Below are 16,069 nucleotides of genomic sequence, written 5' to 3'. Positions count from 1 at the left end.
CGCCCGTGCACACGTACACATATCACTATACAAGTGTTAGCCATATATTAACTGATTTAATCTTCACAGTCTATGAGGTGGGCACTATTATTATTCCTGTTTTAGAAGTGATGAAACTAAAGACAGAAAGATGAAACTAATGACCCAACTAGAAATATTGGTATGAACAAAGTACGGACTTGACTTAATCAAAAAAATACAATTGATAAATGAAAATTATATACTATTTATAAACAAGTCGTTTGATATACATACGTATTTTGAGCCTATTAAGGGTCTGATACACAAGGGAAAAAACATACGTGCCCTTTGCTCAAAAACAGTGATTCATGAAAAATAACTAAGACACAAAGAACAGAAGACTGTATCTCCTGGGAACCAGTAAGAAAGTCTTGGGGTGAGTGGACTCTATCAATGAGCTATCATGAACGAAATGAAATGATGTCCTAAGAGATCAGGAGCCCTCGCCGCCATTTATCCAAGTCACCCGCACCTCATCTTTTCTCCTCCCACATCTTTGGCCCGGGACTATCCAATGGAAGACCAGCTCTGCGTAGGCCTATTATACGCGTGCGCATCATCGGTTCGACGATCCTTCGCATCGATGCGCTCGGAAGCAACTCCTTCAGCCTGGTCACTGCCAGCGTAGGCGCTACCCCCACTGCTGTCGCCGCCATTTTGACGGCGGGAAGAGTCAGGGTCTGGAACAGCTGGAGGTGGTGGTGGTGACTGGTATGGCTGGTTTCCGTCCGCGATAGCTCCTCCAAATTTGCCCGTCTTCGGGCCACAGCTCTCGGTATTGCCTCTATTCCCACAGTGCCCATGTCGCTGTCCCCAGTCGTCCTGTCACTGTCTTTAGGCTCTTTTCGCTTCCTCACCCTTCAGCTCAACTCGAACCTTTGCTCGGAGCTGTTGTCTGGCAGCCCTGACCTGTTAAAATACCTGCTTCGACCCTCAGGACAGGGCCCTGGCTGCCGGCCGCCCGTCCCCGCCCGCACCTGCTCCGAGTTGTTTTCCGCGGGCGGAGCCCGGGCCGGCTTAGCGCTGCGGGGTCCCTGTGGGCGGAAGCCGGGGGGCGCGTTCTGGCCTCCGTGGGTTACGGGGAAAGCTTGGATTTGGGTCCTGTCGCAATGGAGGGACACACAAGGAGAGAGTGGACGTTACCCGAGCGGCCTGTTGTTAGAGTTTAATCCGTCACTAGCCTGTTTTGTCCTTTCCCAGGAATCACTCTACGGAAAGGAAAGGTATTTTGCGTCTGCCCTCTGCGCTAGAAATGGCCAATGTGAGTAAATTAGTATTCGTTTATATGCATTGTAGATGCTGAATGGATATTGGTAATGAAATATGCAGTTATGTCTGTCTTCAACGATTTAGTGAGCATACATAGCAAGAGTCATAAAAGCCCGTGCTTCAGAGGCTACACGAGTAAATTAAGGGCCTCGGTGGGATTTGACAAACTGAAGTGTTCATTTCTGATACAAAGGAAACAGCAGCCTTTCCTTAGCTCAGTGATTTGTTGCTAACTAATGCCGTTTGGGAATGTAAACCCAGTGCTGCCAGATCTTACGAGTTTTCAAGAAAGGCCCCAGATCTGGACCTTTTGTATGAAATCTCACAATATCTCAATGTTGGTATCCAGTTCAAATTTCTTGTAACACTGTGGCCCTCACAAAAATGTCTGTGGATGGATGTGGTTGCGTTTCATAGATGAACAGTTTTCAATCTTTGGTATAGACCATATTTTCTCCTCACATGACCAAAAGCAGAACTTAGGCACTCCTAAGACAGTGCCTAAAAGACTGTTTTTCTTTTATATATCAATAAGCGTTTTAAAATTAACTCAATAGCTTGTCATCTTCCCAAGTCTAGAATCCTAGGTTTGTTTGAAGTTAATCATATAAAAAACACATTCTGATCCTCAAACCAAAATAAAGTGGCTCTTCTGATGTTTGAGGGATTTTATTGGTTGTAATTTTAAATTATTTTATTTACCAGCTGACCCAGTGTCATAAAATTTATCAAGTTTGCACAAAATATTCCACGTCCACAATAAAGGATTTGAGAATCACAGGTTAAAGGGTAAAGTTTGGCACAAACTGTACTGTCATCAGCTATTTCAGTGAACAAATTAAATACTGGTTGGTTTTGCCACTAAAATGAGACTTGATGACTAGGTTTTTCTTAAACTTGGAACCAAACTTACATTTTATTATATGACTTTTGTTAAAGGCTTTACCATCAAGAAAAAATAAAATAGAATCTAGTGGCCTTGATACTCAGAGGCTAATATAATACTTAATATTCGGCGATTTCTAAAATAATTTGGACAACCTTTTTGTTTTTGTTTGTGAAGTAATGTAAAAGATCACAAATAATATTTTAATACTCATGCTTAAATTAACATTAATAACAGCATATACAAGTATTGTGCGAGTTAAGTAAAACATTGTATCTGAAGCCCTTAGCACAGGACATGGCCCATAGTTGCTAACGTCTGTTGATTTTTTGCTATTTCATATTACAATACCCCTTCAGCTAATCTCTTAATGAGCCTCATAATATTTTGAGGCTTTGCTCAAATATTTTTGGAATTTTAAATTTTAAATTGCCTTTAGATACTGAGGCATATTCAATCTGTTAAATGCCCTCAATTATAAATATATAAATTTATAGTATTATAGAAATACTCAAAACTCTGTCTAGTAGGTAAAAAGCCTAATAATTACATTTTTGTCTTTTTGGGCAGGTTGGGTACAGACCCGAGGGAGGATGCTTAAATTTTCTGGTGGGCAGAATGATTTGGAGACACATAAAGGAGTTTCTGTTTATCCAGATCTTGAAGAAAGAGTTGGAATTTGTAAAGCTTAGGAGAGAGAAAGGGGCATTTGAGCTGAAGAAATCTTGTGACAGTATAAAAGAAGGCAGAGAAATATGGGAAATGTCAGGTAGATATCTTTATGTGACTAAAGAGTGGAGTAAGGGAAAGGGGGGTAAAATTAGTAAGAAATTATGTCAGAGCGGTAGAAGGACCAGTTCCAATGTTCTCTTGCACTTAGGGAAAGAAATAGAACACATGGGTGGGATTTCAGAATGCTGTGTGAAAAAGTGATTCTAAAGTATCACATGTCTAGACTATTTCAACATCCTGGTAACTAGTTTTCATACCACCTCGCTAATCTCTCTCCAGTCCATTCTCTATATTGCCCTTTATGGTACATTCTTTAAAACATTTGTTTTTATCAGTTTACTTTATCCCTTGCTTACAGAATAAAATATCTGATTTAGTATCTTGATGTAACAGGACATTTACTGTCTGTGTCAAATATAGAGCCTTTTATAATTGCCCACAAGTTAACTTTCAAACCTGTTTTTTATTTCACTCCCTTATACCCTCCCTCACTGAACTTTTCACTCTTCTGAGTATACCTTTTGTGGCTCCATGCTTTTGTTCCTGAAAGTCCCCCACAAATTTCTAGTACTTCTTTAAAACCTAGTATATCCTCCATGAAACTTTTTTTGCTTCTTCAAAGATCTCTTAATTATTCAAATCTTTTAATACCATTTTACAGATATGATACCCATATTTTTTTTTTTTCTCTAAGCTAAGAGCTGGCGTTTTTTTTCTTTAATGTAAAATGCCAGATAGTAAATTTTTTAGGCTTTGTGTACCATAGGTTGTCTGTGCAACTACTTAACTTTGCCATTATGGCATGAAAACAGCCATAGACAATACATAAAAAAATGGGTGTGGTTGTTACAATAATACTTTATAACCAAAACAAACAAGCTGTGTTTTGCTATAGTTTGCCAACCCCTGCATTAAATTATTCTGACTCAAGTATTTTGCTAAAAGTTTACGCATGAAAGATGTTTATACATTCATCCATCATAACTGACTTAGGAAATGAACATAGGAGCAGAAAATGTACCACAAAGATAAGTGCTAACATGGAAGAAAGTAGACATTGCCATAAACCAAGAGGAAGAATGACGTGGGACTTAAAGAGCACAATTTATAGCCGTAAAAGAAGCGTTAAAAAGTAAACAGGTTTTGGTCCTACAAAAGGTTTTCAAAGTCTGTATTTTGAAAGGAGAAAAACCTTATTAGTTGTGCTGCCTTTTTAGTATTGCTAAAAGGGGCAACTTTTAGAGGTTGCTAGTCTCTCTAATGTGGTACTCTTAATTCTAGCCATATACTTTTACCCAAAGTAACTCATTATTGGTTTGTATCTTTGAATGTTCATGTTTATTTTTAAAATTTTAATATACATGCTTGTCATATGGTAGGTTATCAGTAGTAGAATAAATGTTGGTTTTAAAGACATATTGCAGTGTGAGGATTTGCTAGAGATGGCCTATGTAAGTATAATACTTATATACAGAATAAGTAATTTAAATATGTGTATCATTCTTAGGTGCTCTGTAACAGGTCCAGACTGGTTTCCTATCTCCCAGGATTTTACTCTTTAGTTAAAAGAGTTGTAAACCCCAAAGCCTTTTCAACTGCAGGCTCTTCAGGTTCTGATGAGTCTCATGTGGCCACTGCACCTCCCGATATATGTAAGTAAAAGTTACTATTTCTTTAATTGTAACTTGCAAAACATTTCAAGTTATGTTTCCTGTAATATTTCTTCTTAAGGTTTTACAGATTTTCTAAAGTTGAGTTTATCCCATTGGAAATAAAATCAGCTCTGCCTAAATATTTGTGTCAGAAAGCTACAACATAAAAAAGAAAGAATATTGGTTTCTAAAACTTACTTTCTTAAACTTTAGTTTCTGTCTTCAAACCTGCAATCCTCCCTCAAACAAATCTTCTTTTAATCCAATTAAACAATGTTATTACTTTTAGCTATTCTTTGCTGAATTTCTTTAATATAGCTGGCACGTTTTATATGTGTTTATTGAACCCGCTATCTACAAAGTCTGCTTCTTCTAATCCATCTTGCACACCACTGTCATATTAATCCTAAAACATTTCAGTCGTGTCACTTCCGTGATAAACCTTGGTTATCTGCCACTGCTTTCAGTAGCAGTTCCCAAACTGTCCTCTTGCTTTGAAAATTTTTCAAGGTCTAAAAAATTTTTTTTAAGTTCTCTGATTAGGTAAATTTTAGAAATGCTTTATGCCATAGTTCTGTCTTGGAGGTTTATAATGCACACTGAAGTATTAAGGAAGGGCCCTTGGGAACCTAACATCATGTATCCTCAAGGGATTGGGCATGGAATCCTTTTTTCATACAACACATTACTTACAATGTGATATAAGCTCAGTTGAGCATGCAAAGCCTTCCGGTTTTGTTGCCCCCGTTTTGTAACTCCATCTCGGATTACTCTCCAATGTATATCATCTGGAGGCTAAACACACGTGTATCATAACTGCAAGATTTGTCATTCAGAATGTATAGTGTTTGTTTCCTGAATATATAAAGAATTTTTATAGACCAATAGGAAAAAAAACAACCCAGCAGAAAACCAAACAAAAAATTTTAAAAATGGATACGAACAGACTCTTCCTGGAAGAGAAAACCTAAATGTCTAGCAAACATGAAAATGTGCTCAAATCTATTAATGTGGGATATTTATTTTCTTTCAAGAGACTTAGATTTAAATAGTCTTTAAAACCCACCTTGTTCAAAATTAGCTGATACGTTTTAGCTCAGGAACTGACTGCAGTCGATCATTAGTGGCTGTGCAGAGCCTTATTAGTCAGTGTGGTCTTCAGGCCAGTAGCCTCAGCATCATCTGGAAACTTGTTAGAAATGAAGAATCTTGAGCCCCACTCCAGACCTACTAACTAAGAATCTGCATTTTTACAATTTCTCAGATGATTCTTAAATACTTTAAAGTTTGAGAAGTATTAGGCTAGAGTGTTTGGATTGAGAATGATGAGATAGTGTCTGGGTTCAGCAGGAAAGAGTTTCATGATTAATGGATGATGTCTGTCATCGGTGTGGAAAAGGGGTATGGTGGCACTCCTAATCTAGTGATGGAGCAGCCATATTGAAATGACCATTTTTAGTCTCTCAGCTTCGGCAGAATATTGAAAAATTATTTTCATTGCCAACTAATGTCTTTAGCAGTTGTCCCTTTCTGTAAACAAAACGCCTACTCTTGAGTATTTCTTTGTTTAGTTTTCTACTGTATTCTTTTCTAGGTCTTTTTAAAAATCCAGAAGTATATTTTTTCACAAGTTAGCATATTTTTAAAGGGTAATCTATTCTTCTAAAAGTATTTAATCCATATTAATTCATGTGGCTGGTAAACAGCATTATGTCGCTTTGGTTCATACAGGATTTTTCCCAGCCAATTAATGTTTTGTGCCACCGGGTAACAGCAACTCCACGCCTCTCCCCAAGGGTAACCCCTATTAAGTTCAGTATGTTTCCTTTTAGATCTCTTTTTCTGAATTGAAAATCATAAATATGAGGTTGTAAAATCAATGTTATATATGCTATTCTTTGACTTAGCTTTTCCTTTTAATGTAGTATGTCTTGGACTCCATTATCACTAAAGATTTACTATGATCTTTTCAATGACTATCAAGCATTACATAATATGAATTACAGTACTGTATTGAATCTTTCTCCTAATTACAGACTTGCCTGTGAGTTGACAACTGGTTGCTTTGAGTAGTGTTTTGAAAATGACTTGACACTAACATTTATATTCATACAAGAAATCAAATTTCAAAAATCCATCATTTAGGTAAAAAATGCCTAACTATAAAAAGAGTATTCATTTTTTCTGCTTACCAATGCACATGACTATTAAGGAGAAAATTATTAATCTTGTTGTTTTCTCTTCAGGCTCTCGAACAGTATGGCCTGATGAAACTATGGGACCATTTGGTCCTCAGGATCAGAGATTCCAGCTTCCTGGGAACATAGGTTTTGATTGTCACCTCAATGGGACCATGTCACAGAAGAAAAACCCGGTTCATAAAACTTTACCTGATATTCTAGCAGAACCTTTATCAAGTGAAAGACATGAGTTTGTGATGGCACAATATGTGAATGAATTTCAGGTAAATTGTTAATTTTATTTATTCTGTTTTTCTCATTATTAATGCTATATTAATTTCTGATTACATGAACATTATTTTCATTGGAAAGGTAAGAAAATATTTAATTCTAATACATACAAAAACAACATATATAGAATTTTAAAACTTGGCATCGTCCTATACATAATATATGCTATCAATATTTTTACTTTAGATTACAGTCTTTTTTTAGGTGCTTAAATAACTCTTCAAAAATTTATTTTTAAATAACTGCTTATTTAATCAAATTTAGATAATTTAATTATTTCGCATTTCTGGAAATTTAAATTGCCTGTTTTTCACTTTTATAAATGGTAATTGTAATTTGTATATGGACCCAATTCCCACTAATTTTATATTCCTCCATCCATTTAAAGACAAGAAAATTTTGAGATCTCTGAAAATCTTCAGATATACTAGTAACCTAAAAAGGAAGACTTATAAATAGGTTTTTTTAAATACACAATTTCTGAGGGGGTTTTTTTAATGATTTTTTAAACTGGTATTGCATAATGAGTTTTTTTAAATGAGTTTTTAAACTAGTATTACTTTGTTGCCCAATCAGGTAGAAATCTACATGCAATTCAGAGTTTCTGTCAAACCCCTGATGTTTACCATTTTTCATATTTTTAGTTTCAAGCTGCTTTATTTTACTTTTTTTAAATCAAAACTATATTATTAAAAGCAACCCCTTAAAGTTATTGTAGGTTATATTGGTTAACCTAATATTGGGATACATTTGACTCTCCTGACGTTTTTATCTCAGATAATTCCTTTTTTCTCTCAAAACCTGGCTTTATTCCCATATTATTAGTAGTATGAATGACTTAGCTATCCTCCTATTGTCCTACGATAAAATTTATAGTACCAACCTTGACTCCTCTCTCCATTATAACCCCATAAATAGTAATAAAATCTCTTGCTTTTATGTTTTGAAATAGCTCTTAAATTATTTGTGTCCTTTCAATTCTCACTAATATTACCAGAGTTCCAGTCTACCTTATCTCACCTAGATTCTTAGAGGCATTATAGTATAATGGATTAGGGAGATAGGATAAATCTGGGTTCAAAGGTTAACTGTGCCACTTACTTAATTTTGTGACCTTGAGAGAATTACTTACTTTTCTGATCCTCTTGTTTTTTTATATATAAAATGGGGATAATAATAATCCCTGGCCCAAAGTTGTTATGATCATTAAATATGAAAGTATGTATAGTAGTAAGTGATTAATAAGGTGGCTGTTACTAGTGTATCACCTGCCCGTCCTTATTACCATACATCTTCCACAGCAATACTAGCATTAACTTTTTATATCCTGCTGTTCCTCATTGCGTATAAAGTCAGAATTTCTTAATGTGGCATAAAAGGCTTTCCACAGTTTTGACCCTTTTCCAAACCTTACCTCCCACTACTTCCTACTCTCTTTGCACCCCAATCACAGCATACTTTTTATTTTCTTGAAATATATCATTCTCTTTGGCGATTGCATGACTTTGCACTGTTACTATCTCTTGCTGGACTGTTTTTCCTCTTGAATTCCTAACCTATATTCCACCTATTCTCTACCTATCCAGCATAGACGTTAATTAACATGTAGCTCAAATATGATTTCAGTCTTTTACTGATTTCTCCCAGCAAAGCGAGTTTCTTCCCCATCTATACTGTTTGAAGACTTTTTTCATAACTCTGTAGCACTTTCACATTGGATTGCATATATTTGTTCATAGTGTCTGATGTATAGTAGATTCCCAGTAAACTTCAGTTGAATAAAAGCCTCTAAGCTCTTCATGTAGGAGAGCTGTATATTTAGTCACATTATTTTGTAAATTAGTGTTATTATCCCCTTTTCATAGATTACAGAATGAACAAAAAGAAAGGATAATTAGATACTACAAAGAGGTGACATTGTAAGACACAATTATGGTGTTTTACTTAATTTCTTAGCCGTCTTCTATTCACGTCAAGTCTTAGAATATCAGTATATTTATACATTCATGGTTTTTTATTCAACTTTTTTTGTTTGATTTTTTAGAATTTTCAGGTGTTGTATTCATCATACAAAAAAGTTTAGATATGTAAGAAAACACTGATTCTTATTACCCCACCAACACTTAGATTAGGATTATGAAAAAAAAAAAAACTTTTTAGGGAAGACAAGTTCATAACAGGCACGATACTTCATTTGAACTCCAGATTTTGTTTACTTATATGTCTTTTTCCCCTTAGGGTAGTGATGCACCAGTTGAACAAGAAATTAACAGTGCAGAAACTTACTTTGAAAGTGCCAAAGTAGAGTGTGCAATCCAAACATGTCCAGAATTGCTGCGAAGAGGTATGTTGTGCTTTCATGCACTTTTACGCTGATGTGTATTAGATAATGTCGCTAGTTTTTTAATGTGTTGAATAACGTACTTCATAGGAATTGTAATGCTTTGTATTTTACTTACTATTTTAACATGTCTGGTGGGAAATGATTGCATATCCCAGAGAAAGGCTTTCAAATGTCCCCTGACATCTAATCTCGTGCTTTCATTAGGTAGGAATAGAATTTTAAATAACTTTTTCCCTAAAGCTTTCCCTAACGTCATTACACTTCTGGGTGATTATTACAGCTATAGTTTCATGATCTCTGATATGTAATACTGAGGTAACTCTCAAAAATAAACTTTTATTGAAGATTACAAGACCAATACTATGTAACCCTACTTACTCTTCAGAATTGTTGGCAGTAATATTTTAGTTCTTCCAACAAGAGCAGAAGCAAACCAGAACTAAGTTTATTTCATCCTTTTCAAAAATAATACGCATTTATAAACCTAAGTTGGTACTACAATAATTTAACTTAATCATCATTTTTCAAAAGAAGTGTTTTTATGTACTGTTTCTTCTATAAATAAATTATTCTCTCCCTGGAATTTTGATCCTTATTTCATTTATAGATTTTCAATCACTGTTTCCAGAAGTGTCCACCAACAAACTAGTGATTCTGACTGTAACACAGAAAACTAAGAATGATATGACAGTTTGGAGCGAGGAGGTAGAAAATGAAAGAGAAATGCTTTTAGAAAAGGTAATTCTTTCAGTTGCTGACAATTTAATTTTATGATCTTACTTAAATAGGAAAGAGCCAATGTTTTAAAATGTAGGGTGTCTTTTATAGCCTTTATTAATTCTCTGCTTACTGACTTCAGTACTAACAAACTTACATCTTTTGTGAGAATGACAATGCCACAATTTTTTTTTTCATGTTTTTGCACAACTTAGCTTCTGTCCAGTACTTTCCTCAATTTGTTTTTGAATTTAGGTCTGTTTTAGGAAATTTGGAAAAAAGAATAAAAACAACAAAAAAGTAAAATAACCTCTTTATACCTGTCTCCCTCTCTCTAATCCATAACATTACACATAGATATGTTTCATTCTTTATAAAATCTGCGTTGTATTACATTGCATGGGCAAGCCATAAATTTTTTAAGTTACTTAAAATTTTTCTTAGTAATTTATAAGTTGAAAATCAGACTTTTGCTATTACAGGCAGTGAATATATTTTACAAATATTTTTTGTGCACACACATATCTATAGATTCCTAAATAGGGAATTGCTGAATTAAGAAGTGTATATGCATTTTAAATTTTGACATATGCTGCCAGTTGGCCCACCAAAATGATTGTCTTAGTGTATATGCAGTCACCCTAGCTTACCCTGGATATTAGCATTTCCTTTATTTTTACCAACCTGAGAAATGTTAAGAGGTAACTTAAAGTATTAGGTTTAAAAATTATATAATTATTTCTCTAAGAGTTTGTTGTTGGGTTATATCAATTTCTTTGTCTACAAGATAGAAAGAAATATTCCATGCTTGTGTGACAGGTTAGGCATAACTCACTTGGAGATCTTAGCTAACTATAGTTGAAAAAATTACCTTTACTAATCTCCATGCAAGATAATGTTAGGAATTTTTGTATTTTTCTCTAGGGTTGGATGTATAGTTCTCTACATTTGTAAAAATGTATTATAATTTATACACTCAACAAAGTATTCCATGGTAATGACTTCATAGTACTTAGAAGTCGCACATAGAGCTTTGCTAATAAACTTCATGAGGTAGTTAACAACCATGAGCAAGTTATATGCTAGTTAGCAAGGAAATTACAGATGCATGAGATGTTATCTGATTTGATAGAGATCTGAATTTAGAGAGTTGTAATTTAAATAAGCATTAACTCAATAAACATTTTCTGTTTACATTTTAAGATAATGCTTAATAAATATATGAGTATACTTATTGTCACTGTCATTTAGTCACTTGAGAGCTTTCACATGTGCATTCCACTAGTGGTCCTAATTTTTTATCAAAGATTCAGAGCCCCATTTGATGTTAACTCCATTATAGTTGTAAGTCAGTTTTCTGTAACCAATTTCAGGGTTTTGAAATGGCAACATGCTTATATCTTGTGAATTTTTAATTTTATAATGACTAAAGCTGTTTTATTTTCTATGGAAAAAAAATTTTTCTATTTTAGATGTTAGTGATTATTTTAGAACCTCATGTAGCTTATGTTTTATGGTTTAAATCAATTCTATATTTTTTCCAGCAGATGTCAGTGTTTGCTATTGATGAACAGAAATCTTAGGAGACATACTTAAACTGGTTCTTTTTGTGATAATTTGGGATTCTTTTAGTTAACTTCTGCAAACGTTTAATTACATTGTTTTGCTCTTCTAGTTTTTGTGTATGGCACACCTATTCATGAAATTGATACATATCCTAATGACTTTTCTAGACCATATTCAGTAGTTTTCCTATTTTTATGAATTATGAGGATTAATTAAATATAGCAGTGTTAAGTATGAACGTAATCTAAAGAACACAGTATTATGTTTTTCATTTTTAAAAGAAATTATTGGGAGAAAATAAGTGTTTCATTAGTTTACAAGAAAGTAGGAGAAAATAAGTTAGCTTAAGTTGTACTCGTATACCTCTATAGCAGGGGTCGGCAAACTTTTTCTGTAGAGTTAAATAGTAAATATGTTAGACTTTGTAAGCCAGAGGGTCTCCACTCTTCAACTTTACCCTTGTATTGTTAAAGCAACCATAGACAGTATGTAGATGAACAGGCATGGCTATGTTCCAATAAACTATTTACACCAACAGGCAGCCGACTGGATTTGGCGCTCAGGTTATAGCTTGCTAACTCCTCATTTAGGACCATATTCCTAAAGCTTTGATTTTTAAGGATCTCAGCTGAATGCCAGAGGTGCTCAGTGAGGTCTCTTTATTCTGAGCTGGCCAGAAATCCATGTTACCTAGCACTGCACAGCCATGATATCACCATTCAACTCTCAGCCCCACAGCTGGCACTGTGCTAGGCCTCGCAGAATCTCACCCTGTGCCTGCACAGCTCAGCCCTTGGCGATGGAACCAGGGCCAGTTGCTTTGCAGGCTACTCTGGAGCCCGGTATGCTCATCTATCTCCCTCTTCTCCAGTACTCTACCCTACAAATTCCAGACGCTTCAGCAGTCCAAAATTCTTGCTTTCTGCCTGCTCAGCTTGGTGACACCATCACTTTGCTTGGAATCCACTTCTTTGCCCTGCAACAAGAAGGTGTCCCCTGACAAAACTTGAGCAAGTATGGGGATCACCGTATCTGTTTCCCCTCTCCTAAAGATTACAGCTTTGTCTGACTGTTGTTCAGTACCTAAAATCAGTTGCCTCATATAGTTCTGTCAGTTTTATAGTTTTCAGCAGATGGCAGGTTTGGTACCTGTCACTCTGTTACGGCTGTAAGTGGAACTGTGTGCCCTTGTTTTTAAACATTCATGATCTGTCCTCTTTTTAAACATTCTAATCTTGTCCTAATATTTGTTACTGTGTTTTTCACTGGTTAGACTTCTGATAATGAATAAAGACATAATAGGAATTAGGATGTAAGACCAAGATTCTGAATAGCGATACTTGCACATGGTATGTGTGATTATATACTATGCAAAAGATACAGAGGGGTATATAATGAAAAGTAAGCATCCCATTCAGCCCTGTACCCGATCTATCCATTTATCCTATTATTTTTGTGTGCCTTTTCAGAAATAATGTCGTGACTATGTGAGTGGATAGATGTGTTTTTGAAGGACACACAAACAAGTACCATATTTTGCTGTGTATAATGTGCTCCCATGTATAATGCACACCCACGTTTTTGGCCCAAACTTTCAGGGAAAAATATCTTTTGTTATTCCGGTACAAGAAATTTTATGTAACAAATAATTACAAGAACAAATACAAGGTACAAGAAATTTTTGTACCGGTAACAAATTTACGATTTTTATACATCATAGAAGACGAAGAACTCTCCATCATTGCAAGTTCCTGGTAAGTTCAACAAAACCGATTATCGTATTCCAGGGTATTATTTTGCATATGGATATCATTATTGATTTCCAGAGTTACACTTTTAACTCATAAGCATAAATAAAAGAATTTAATACAGTTGTATAGATACACAATTAGTACTACACTTGTATAATATTTTTCCACTCACAAATTTGGGCAAAAAAGTGCACATTATACACGGCAAAATACAGTATATGTTTTTAAACATTCTTATTAATAAAGGATTGAGATCTTTTCATTATGAATATTTAGTTTTTCCTTTCTTACCTTATTTCTAACATTTTCATTGTGATACAAAATAGCAACTATAGCTTATAATTCATGACAAATTTGGGAGTTAATAGCACAGAACTGATTAGAAATAGTTCCTAAAATAGGAAATAATTCAGAAGAAAAAATATACAATTGAGACTTTGAAAGAAATGAAAGTGTTACATGAACCATTAGTCTTTGGACTGGTGAAAGTAGTCCAAAGTTTTTTTTTATTTTATTTTTTTACAGTTTATGTTTTAATTTTTATTAATCTTATTGAGGTATCTATCTGAAGCAAAAGATACTTAAATTTTTATATTAAAAATAAAAATCTATAGCAATAATGCCATCTTAAGCATATATAATTTGTGTCTTTTTCCATGCAGTTCATCAGTGGTGCTAAGGAAATATGCTATGCTCTTCGAGCTGAAGGCTATTGGGCTGACTTTATTGACCCATCATCTGGTTTGGCAGTAAGTAATTAAATACAATTTGAAAGCCAGACTACATAATCTGAAGTAGGAATGGTGTTTATTGTAAAATTGTTAATAACTATAACCTTGGTAAAAATAGATTAAGACTTTTTAAAAACCTCACAATTTTACCCAAAGAATTACCACTATGAGTGAGTTGCATTCACGACTTGGAGGGACTTCTTATCACTCACAGTTAACTTTCTTCATTATTTAATGTACATTGAATTTGTGTGTTTACTTTTTGTTAGTTGAAAATGAGCAATCAGTTTCTTTAAGGAAGAAAAAATTGTTTTTAAAATTTAGGAAATATGGATGGTAAAAGAAATATTTAGAAAAATAACTTTTTGGAAATTAACACTTACAAAACTGTATATACTTTGAAGAAAATAACTGAGCCACTATTGTGGTCACATTTTAAATTCTTTCCATTAAAAATAGTAATAAATTAATGTTTTGACTCTTAAGATAGTAATATATACTATTTCTTCGCAAAGTTAAGTAAGGTACTGTGTTTCCCTGAAAATAAGACCTAACTGGAAAATAAACCCTAGCATGATTTTTCAGGATGACATCCCGTGAACATGAGCCCTAATGTGTCTTTTGGGGCTAAACTTAATATAAGACCCGGTCTTATTTTCGGGGAAACATGATAGAGTGTAGGCTAGAAATAAAAAACTTACTCTGGGTTTTAGTTTCCTTATCGTGAAAATGATACAGGTGAACCATAGATGATTGTCTAAAGTTTATTCCATCTTTCAAGGTCGTGTAATGTTATGCATTTGGTTCTAGATAACATGAAATTTGCTAGGTCATTCATTTTACATTTGCAGAATGTACAGGTATATGGGTGACGAGGAGTTAGGGTAGGTACAGTGTTTCCCCGAAAATAAGATCTAGCTGGACCATCAGCGCTAATGCATCTTTTGGAGCAAAAATTAATATAAGACCAAGTATTATATTATACTATACTATACTATACTATACTATACTATACTATACTATACTATACTATACTATATTATATTATATTATATTATATTATATTATATTATATTATATTATACCGGGTCTTAAATTAAAATAAGACCCAGTCTTACATTAATTTTTGCTCCAAAGGACGCATTAATGCTGATGGTCCGTCTAGGTCTTGTTTTCAGGGAAACATGGTAGGCGTTGCATATGACCTTTTTATTTCTTATTTGATTTTTTAAATATTTGGAGTATTAAAATACATGTGTTCATGTTTGCATAAAGTTATTACGCCATTGTCTTTCTTGCTAATGATAATATGACTTCATTTTTTATTTCTTGTAGTTTTTTGGACCATATACAAACAACACTCTTTTTGAAACAGATGAACGCTATCGACATTTAGGATTCTCAATCGATGATCTTGGCTGCTGTAAAGTGATTCGTCATAGTCTCTGGGGAACCCATGTGTTTGTAGGAAGTATCTTTACAAATGCTACACCAGACAGCTACATTATGAAGAAATTAAGTGGAAACGAGCAGTAATGTCAATTTATGTACTGTATTCTTTGTACTTAACATTTGGGTGGATCTTAACACTGTCCAAGGCTTCAGTTTATAAAATTTAATTATTTTTAGGTATTTATTTCAACATTTCTTTACAACATTGGCAAGTGGTTTGTGATTTTTTTCAAATCTCAAATGCTTATTGTCATTGAATACATGTTGAGCACATCCACATTGTACAGAATGTGGTAATTAACATGTAACCAGGGTATGATCTTCTATTGCCATTTCTCCCTTTTATTGAAAAAAGCTTCAGTTTTAATTATTTTTCTCCAAAAATAAATCACACGTTTGGTTATGATGATATGTGTTTTTTCATTGCAGTATTTTTAAAATGTAGTTCTTAAAAACATCTAAGAAACTACAATATTG

At 34.1% G+C, this 16,069-nt stretch overlaps 1 protein-coding gene across 2 annotated transcripts; it reads left to right on the top strand.

The window, feature by feature from the left end:
- Window positions 1-622: 622 nt before the first annotated feature.
- Window positions 623-15,998, top strand: MMADHC (metabolism of cobalamin associated D). Of its 2 annotated transcripts, none has more exons than XM_019737484.2 (8): window positions 623-732; window positions 1,222-1,282; window positions 4,416-4,560; window positions 6,807-7,024; window positions 9,270-9,375; window positions 9,983-10,113; window positions 14,072-14,158; window positions 15,476-15,998. In XM_019737484.2, exons 2-8 carry the CDS (start codon window positions 1,274-1,276, stop codon window positions 15,674-15,676), a joined length of 897 nt encoding a protein of 298 aa, XP_019593043.2. In that variant the 5' UTR covers window positions 623-732; window positions 1,222-1,273; the 3' UTR covers window positions 15,677-15,998. The 2 variants fall into 2 exon arrangements, with proteins under 2 accessions (XP_019593043.2, XP_019593041.2); XM_019737482.2 differs by having other exon boundaries at window positions 642-796.
- Window positions 15,999-16,069: the final 71 nt, after the last annotated feature.

The sequence above is a fragment of the Rhinolophus sinicus genome, linkage group LG01, assembly GCF_036562045.2.
Source record: "Rhinolophus sinicus isolate RSC01 linkage group LG01, ASM3656204v1, whole genome shotgun sequence".
NCBI lineage: Eukaryota > Metazoa > Chordata > Mammalia > Chiroptera > Rhinolophidae > Rhinolophus > Rhinolophus sinicus.
The sequence above is the reverse complement of the archived record's forward strand: the minus strand, read 5'-3'. Positions and strand labels throughout refer to the sequence as shown.

Coding starts and splice junctions, on each gene's coding strand:
- MMADHC (XM_019737484.2), top strand. Junction 7,025..9,269: donor AATATGTGAATGAATTTCAG/GTAAATTGTTAA, acceptor TTTTCCCCTTAG/GGTAGTGATGCACCAGTTGA. Junction 14,159..15,475: donor ACCCATCATCTGGTTTGGCA/GTAAGTAATTAA, acceptor TATTTCTTGTAG/TTTTTTGGACCATATACAAA.